Source organism: Anoplophora glabripennis, unplaced genomic scaffold, assembly GCF_000390285.2.
Source record: "Anoplophora glabripennis isolate ALB-LARVAE unplaced genomic scaffold, Agla_2.0 scaffold155, whole genome shotgun sequence".
Classification (NCBI taxonomy): Eukaryota; Metazoa; Arthropoda; class Insecta; order Coleoptera; family Cerambycidae; genus Anoplophora; species Anoplophora glabripennis.
The window spans coordinates 610789-619281 of record NW_019416721.1 but is presented as its reverse complement, the minus strand read 5'-3'; the positions used below and the strand labels follow the sequence as shown (position 1 = coordinate 619281).

At 34.2% G+C, this 8493-nt stretch overlaps 1 protein-coding gene across 1 annotated transcript; it reads left to right on the top strand.

Moving 5' to 3' along the window:
• Nucleotides 1-1113: 1113 nt before the first annotated feature.
• LOC108915184 (histone-lysine N-methyltransferase E(z)-like) lies at nucleotides 1114-7022 on the top strand. Its single transcript, XM_018721156.1, has 11 exons — nucleotides 1114-1363; nucleotides 2923-3355; nucleotides 3423-3583; nucleotides 3745-3845; nucleotides 4029-4215; nucleotides 4327-4499; nucleotides 4595-4847; nucleotides 4933-5103; nucleotides 5340-5522; nucleotides 5579-5744; nucleotides 6962-7022. Exons 1-11 carry the CDS (start codon nucleotides 1114-1116, stop codon nucleotides 7020-7022), a joined length of 2139 nt encoding a protein of 712 aa, XP_018576672.1.
• Nucleotides 7023-8493: the final 1471 nt, after the last annotated feature.

The following is an 8493-nucleotide window of genomic DNA, read 5'->3' as shown; positions in this document are numbered from 1 at the left end:
CTGCAATTGTCAAGGCGACATCCCCTTGTTTTGCTTCGACTTCAAGTAATCTAAGCCACAACATAGCGGTGGCATAGTAACTCAATTCCTCACGAGCTATTACTTTATCTAGCCGTTTTTCATCCGATCTTAAACACTTATATATTTCAGCAGCAATGTCCGGTACTTTGCTGTAGTTGGCTGCGAAAGATGGTCTTGGAAATATTTCTGTTACGTAGTTATCAACTCCAAAAATCGCCTCAGGCCATAAACTGTTGTTTTTCGCTTCACCTCGCTTTATCTGTTTGTGATTATACATTTTCTTCCTAACTTTGGTGTCAGCCATCGCAGGACCATCAAACCTCTGTAAGAAAATACCGACAATAATTGATACTAAAAAAGACTTTGGATGTACAAAATACAAAATACCTTGCAAAATGCAACAAACCTTTAAACAAACTCGATAAAAGTGAGTTAGATTAGTAAACCACTTGTAAAATATCGACGTAGCTGTATCTTTCTCTCTCTGTCGTTGTATATTCTGACCGCGACTTCTAGGCAATGTTTTGAAAAATTTGTCAACGTCCAAGCAAACCGGTGGACGACCGTCAGTCTTCGTTATATTTCGTTACCCGTGTGGAATAGTCTAGCAGTAAAGTACCAGGTCATAAAATAAGCAGGAGATATGAACAGACTGACACTCTTTTGTATTTTAAGAATGTTTTTGAATTTGGATTATAGTCCAGTCGACAGAAGACCAAAACATAACTTTATAGATTACAATGGTCTTTTAGACTAGGCGNTTTTAATGAAATCAGAACTGATGTTAAAAAATTAAAAATTTCTCGATTGGCAAAGATATTCTACAACTTTTTGATAAATTTTGCATTTAGTTTTACTTAGTCATTTCTACAAAAGGTTCAAAATATTAACAACTAACTCGTTTTTTTTTATATCAGCAGCAGTTTGGCAAAAAAATCTAACAATTCGAAATATTTTAGCGTGTTTTTGGTAAACAATCGATTGTTAACAAAAAAATGAAATTAATAGAGGTTCCTTATCTTACTTTTGGCGTTTTTTCTTTATCTAACAGGTACACTTACAATTTTTTTCTTACTGAATTCAAAAGTAGTCATGGCTTCCGCTAAAGAATCAGCAGAGTTGCAGAAACTGGTAAGAAAGGAATACTTCCATCTGAAGAGGGTAAAAAAAGTCAAACAGGAAGATAAGGTCAAATCAGTTTGGGACAAAAACCAAAAAAGAGTGGAAGAAATGATCATAGAAAGAGAGAAAAACAGAAGCAGCAAAATCGTTTGGTCGGTCCAGAAAAATCCCCCAAAGCCTTTGGTAACTGGGAAGAAAGCTTCAGTTGTAGACATTAAAGGTAAGGTTACAACAACCAAAATGTTTCAAGAACGCAATAATTCTTGGGATGTACCACAAGGAAAGCTTCATAACCAATGAAATATATAATATCTAGACTAGATATCTTTGTAGCGTTTTAAATGCGACTCCAAACAATCATATTATAGGTTGCAGCTCACAAATACTGCATATAATATGTCTATACGTTCTGCTAGTCTTTGGAATAACGCAAAATTAAACCCACAATTTTTAAAAATCGACTTTGTTGTTAAAAAAATATGTTCGTCAAATGATAGTTTAGTATCAAATGTAACACCAAGGTCAGTAAACCACGTAACTCTCTTTAAAAAATAATCACCAATTCTATTATAAGGGTCTAGGGTGGTTTTGTGTCAACTGTAAGATTTGCTTACATTTACAGGTATCTAATATCAAGCCTATCTTGTAATCCAGTGCAATCAATAGATGATTTAACTTCCAAAAGCAACTTTAGGTCTTCCGCATAGAATAAGTAATTGATATCAAGGCGTTCAGTTAGGTCATTAATAAGAACAACGAACAGAAGTGGCCCCAGAATTGACCCTTGGGGAACCCCTGGAGATTGATGAAATTTAACTGATTGAAAGCCACGATACTGTACAAACTGGTATTTTGTTTACTGAAATAAGACTTCAACCAAGATATTAGAACGAATAATACCAAACAAATCCAGTTTCAACAAACTGGGTATAGTTTTGACTGTGACAAAGTAAAAGCGATGCGGAAAAAGAATTTACAAAAGCACTGACAATATCAGAAGGATTAATCTGTATATCATTGTGAGTCATACAGGATAAATCTGGTGTAGAACTAGATCTTGAATTAATGTGAGACCAAAATCTTTTAGGATTTGAAGACAGATCATTCTCAGTTAAACAAATTAAAATTGCACTTTGTGTAATTTAAATTATGGGTATTTACAAGCGAAAAAACGTGATTTTTGATGGATTAAAAAAGCGACTGTATTTGCAGGATGATGATTATCCTCTTTCAGAAGAGCATCAATTTAAAAAACTACAGAATCATCAGAGCTACTACAAATAAAATCAAGGGATCTATGATTTTTATTTTAAAAGTTATATCAGTGGTGTTAACTTTTGTGTTTTCAGCTATCACTTTCCTGTTCTGAATTAATTACTTTTAGTGTACAATAAATATGAGTTGTGTATATGTGGACGAAGCTTGGGTTTGAAATTTTAGCTTTACAGGTTCTTAACTAAACACATTTTGTAGAAAACAACAGTTTAAGTAAATTTATTTCTTGAATTGCACTGTTAAATTTTGTCACAGTATTTAACCCACTGAAATATTTTAATTCACACTTAAAATAAATTTCGTCACAGTTAACCTACAGGATAGAACCAAATGTTTTGCGGTCTTGTACTAAATAATTTTCTTGACATTTGACTTGGCAACCAATTAACTGATGCGCTTGCAGGGATTATAAACGATATATGAGCAGTGGTTCTCAAAATTTCATTCCCTTAAAAAAAGTAATATTTCCATGAATAGTATATACATTTATTTGTCTGTTTATAGGAGACATCCAGCATACACATATCACAACCATCCAAGCGGTAGCCCCCCTGCCCAACTACTACACTTGGGCGCCCATCCAACACAACTTCATGATGCAAGACGAGAAAGTGCTGTCCAACATCCCCTACATAGGGGACAAAATCCAGACTCAGGACGAGAAATTCCTCGGAGAGCTTCTTGGTAACTACGAGGGCAAAGTTCACGGAAGAGGCACGCCCGGTCTTATCGACGACTCGATGATGGTCGAATTGATCGATGCTTTGATGAAGCGTCCGGAAATTCTCGCCAAAACGAAAAACAAGGATGCCATGACTTTCAAGAGGAGGAGGGGGCGACCTAAGAAGAACGAGGAACGATTTCCGCATATCAAAGTGTTTGAAGCCGTGTCACAGGTTTTTCCCGAGAAAGGCGACGCCGATGACATAAGGGACAAGTAAGATACGATCCTTATGATTGTAGAAACAAAATATTTTATAATTTTGCACATATTTTGATTCCAGGTACATAAAATTAACAAAGAAGACTGACCCAAATTGTCCACCCGAATGTATTGCCAACATAGATGGACCAAGCGCCATATCCGTTCCAAGGAACAGGACAATGCACTCCTTCCACACCTTGTTTTGCCGGAGATGCCTTCTATACGACTGCTTTTTACACCGTAAGGTTTTATTTATCTTCTTTCCCACTTAATCAAGATCATTGTCATAACAACATAAAAAAGAAATATTTGATAATTTTACAACAGTATATTGTAGTCTATTAAAGTTAGATGATCCTCTAACTGTAAAAAAGCTTTACTAGAAAAATTTTCTCATATAGGCCAAGAAAATAGTCATCAAGGACCAAATCTGCAGAAGAGGAAAGGTCCCGAACTGCAAATGTTTTCAGAACCGTGTGGAAAGGACTGCTATATGTTACTGGTAAGTTTCTATAGTTTTATAACAATGGTAAACTCGCTAAATCAATATTTTTAACTGTAATCGTGCGGCAAGTAAAGTTACAAGTACTATTTTAAGTGCTACTGTTGATCGTCGATTTGAATCGTTATCGAATCGAATATATTATTGCAAATATTATGTACTTAATGATCTAGTTACTTTCAGAATGAAGTCAAGGAGCAAAAGAGTGTCGGAAACCAAATGGCCCAAATTTTTAAAATTAATGAAAGATGGAGACATGCTTTTGAAGAAGAATCAGGATCTACATGTTTGACAGAAAATGCAAGAAGAAATAGTAATGATTCTGGAAACGACACCAGCTCGGAATCTAGCAATGACAAGACTTCCAAAGGTATACAAAAGTTGTCCACTTTTCACACTCGCATAAAAGATAAACATAAACAATGAGCAATTATTTAGAAGTTCTTCGATACAAACATAAAAATGTGATTTATGTTTTCAGATGACTCCGTCAATCTGATATCAACAAACACACGTTCATTGAGCTTACTGCAAGGTGATGATAACAAAGGATGGACTGGATCTGATGAGAGCCTTTACAGAACTTTGCACAGGTTATTCTTAAAAAATTATTGCGCCATAGCACAAATGATGCTCACCAAAACCTGCCAACAGGTGAGTCTTGATACTGTAACAGTTTTAAATCCAAATATACGGAAACAAGTTTCTAAAACCAATACACCTTTTCACAATTACTAATACGTCTTCAGGTTTACGAATTTGCTCAAAAGGACGAACCGAACACGATTACCGAGAACATCTCGCCAGTGTCCAGTCCTCCTCGCAAGAAGAAGAAGCAACGCCTTTGGTCAATGCATTGCCGCAAGATGAAGAAAGACTCCGGCAAAAATCACTTAAACAACTATACCCCTTGCAATCATCCAGAGCGAGGTTGTGATCAAAATTGCGGTTGTATGGAAAGCCACAATTTCTGCGAGAAGTTCTGTCTATGCAGTCCTGATTGTAAGTAAAACTAAAAGGTGTCCCAAAACGTGTTGTAGCCAATTCCTTTCTCTTCTTTTGCTGATTACTAATAACATCTTTCCAGGTCAGAATCGGTTTCCAGGTTGCTTGTGTAAGACCCAGTGCAACACCAAGCAATGCCCTTGTTACTTAGCCGTCAGAGAATGTGATCCTGATCTGTGCAAACCCTGTGGAGCGCACCAGTATACAGTTGACAAGATTACCTGCAAAAATGTCTCGATTCAACGTGGACTTCGTAAGTTTAAAGTTTCATGGCATTTACTGTTAAGTTTAACAATTTTCCAAGACCAAGGTGCCCAGATGTAACAATCTTAGACTTTAATTGTGGGGCCACATTGGTTTGATTTGGTTGATTGGTTTGGTTTATTTCTTTCTTTTTGGTGCATTGCTTGTTTTTAAAAAAATATTTCATTTATTTAATTTATCTGCACGAACTAAAAAGATACAAAACTTAGTGTGCGTTTTTTTTAGGCAAGCACCTGCTGTTAGGGGCTTCAGACGTGGCTGGTTGGGGCATTTTTCTAAAAGATGGCGCCCAGAAAAACGACTTTATCTCCGAGTACTGCGGAGAGACCATTTCTCAGGAAGAAGCCGATAGAAGAGGCAAGGTTTACGACAAGACCAAGTGCAGTTACTTGTTCAATTTGAACAGCGGTAAGCCTTACACCTCACAGCCATAAATACTCATTCTTAAAGATTTATCTTTGCAGATTTTGTGGTGGATGCCACCAGAAAAGGTAACAAGATTCGATTCGCCAATCACTCCGTCAATCCCAATTGCTACGCGAAGGTGGTGATGGTAAATGGGGATCACAGGATTGGGATCTATGCCAAGAGGTCCATCGAACCTGGGGAAGAAATTTTCTTTGACTACAGGTAAGAAATGTCCCAAAAAGACCCAATCCAATAACTTTTCAGAATTGAGTCCTATCAAAAAAGATTCAGATGAAAGTCGTAGGATATCACGAAACCAATACGCTGATGACCTTGGTTTTGACTTTGACCTTAAGTTTGAAGGTCAAACCAAGGTCAACTTGATATTATTAATTGAAACATCCTATTTTTTATTCCAAAAAAGACATTTAGTGACTTTCCTATTATTTCAATTAGTGACGTCATACACGTAAACATCTGTTTTATCATGTTACTTGATCTTGGTTTGGCGGGAAATTTAAAAATTATAGTGCAAAATCACTGATTGTGATAAAGAAAAATATCTACTACATTTTTTTTCATATTTTGAAAACTTAGGTAGGTATATTTCCTGTTGCTAGTTCAAATAATGGAAAATCGTGTTTGTTCTTGATTAATACGTTATTATTACAAACCTTTCTTATCTACACTCACATAAATTTGTTTTATTTAGTTATAGAACGCCTGCTATTGTTTTAATAAGTTGGGCACGTAACTTAAATATACTTAAACTTATTCATACAAATTAACGTTAATATTTTTGACTTTGTGTCAAATTATCATGTTGTGAATCTACTTAGAACTGGTTAGACGGTGACGTAGAATTAGTTTAGATTGATACTATTTTTTTTTATACCAGGAATCCATTTTGAGTTAAGCAGAAGATGCGCTAAAAATAAAACTTCTCGATCATCCATTACATTATTGAACATTTTTAAAGAGAAATGTTAACCCTTCATCTTTGTATCAAGCAAAAAAGAAGATAATACCGAAACAAAGTTTATGTTCTCTTACTTCGCACCACAGAATACCAAACAGTCAGAATACAACTCAATGTCGGTGCCTTTGATCTCTCTCGAAGATTGAACGCCATGTTTTTGGTGTAGAACTACATTTTTTTTAATTAATTTTTTATTGTTTCATTTAGACACGAAGGAATTGACAGATTCTATTCTAATATTGAGGTAATTGAGGTTATGTAATAATTTTCCCGCCAACTTAGGCGGGTTAGGTATTCTGTGTCTTGCACTTTGAAATTATATCACATGTGTATTAAATATTCTGTTTCTTCGAAATATATTTGACCCTTATTGAATTTTGTATGTTTTACGCACAATTTATCATCTATTTCATCGTTTGTCTTGCGAATCGTGAAACTAACAACCTATTTTTTGTTTCAGATATGGGCCAACAGAGCAGCTAAAATTCGTTGGGATCGAGCGAAGTTGTGACGTTTTATAAGTTTCTTTTGTGACTTCTCTTCTTATGAAAAAGACTGAATAAATATTTTTCTACGTTCATGTAATTTGTTATTTGATTTGAACCTTCTTAGACCAGGGTGGATCTGTTTTGAGGTGGATGTGAGAGGGGGCAAGTAAATTTTTTCTGGATTACCTTCAATACAACTCACATAATAAAAGTGTAGATCCCTAGATCTGAGCGAGGTGCGGAACATTTTCAAAATTGCAAAAATGTTTAAAACATTTTAAAAAATACCTATTTTATCTGAGTTTTTTTGCTTATATCTTGGAACCTATGCATTTTGGAAGAATATTGAAGAGGAAAACAAGTTTTAGAATTGAATTTTGCACAATATACTGCAAGTTAAAAATGTTTAAATTTATTACCGATGTTGCAAAATAGAAATAATTGATGAAAAAAGGCAAAGTAATGAAGTTTTTTGGATATTTTTTTTTAAATATTTTAATTGCTCCGAGGGCATTCTAATTTTGGTAAAAAAACATTAGAGTATAGTAAAACAACACACCAAATTTAATTAAAATCGGTTCAATAGTTTTCGCAAAATAATTCTTTGAAGAAAATTAAAAAAAAATTTTTTCGAATTTTCAAAATGTTGCACAGCCTCAAATAAAGCATCAGATACTTGAAAATTTTTTCACATAGAAAAGACCGCTTAACCTTTCAAATGGTTTTTGAAAAATTGAAATCTGTTGATTACGACGGCCATAGTAAATTTTTAAAGTTAACACTCTTTTTTTATTTTTAAACAATTAGATTACCTACATTTATCAATTTGCAATTTAGTTTTTTCAAAAATTATAATTTTAAGGTACTCGGAAAGACGCTTCTTTTTTTTTAAAAAAAAGTTAAATTTCCTCTATTACTTCTCGAGATATCAAACTTGAAGAGGATATTTGAAGAGTAATCAAAATACGAAAACTCGAGATTTCTATCGAATAAAATAACTTTACTGTCTACTGACTTGCCACAATAATATGAAGAAACATTTTTGGGACCACTGTCTCCATTCATGGCTCAACTGGTTCTGTGTATAAATAAGTTGCTGCATATAAATTACTCTAGCAATTTTTCTATTCTAACAGAGTTATGCAACACTTTTTATGTAGTATGTAACTCCGGAAATATTCCAGAGATTCTCAATAAGTATTCACAATTTTGAATATCATTAGTTTTAACCGCCGTTTTGCAGTTTTAATCCTTTTGGTTATTGAAAATGTTTATTTTTATTGCATTCTAACCTTTAAAATATCCTTTCCAAGCTTGTAATCACCCCATATTATTATTCTATGGGACAGTTTCTTAAATTTCAGTTAAAAGCGGTTCATATATTAAGAAAGCGTTGAGAATTCCGTTTTTAAAATGTTATATACAGGGTGTCAAAGAAACAGCGAGACACGTTTTTGAAAGATGTTTTTAAGATTATAAGCTTACTTCAAAGAAATAAATAATA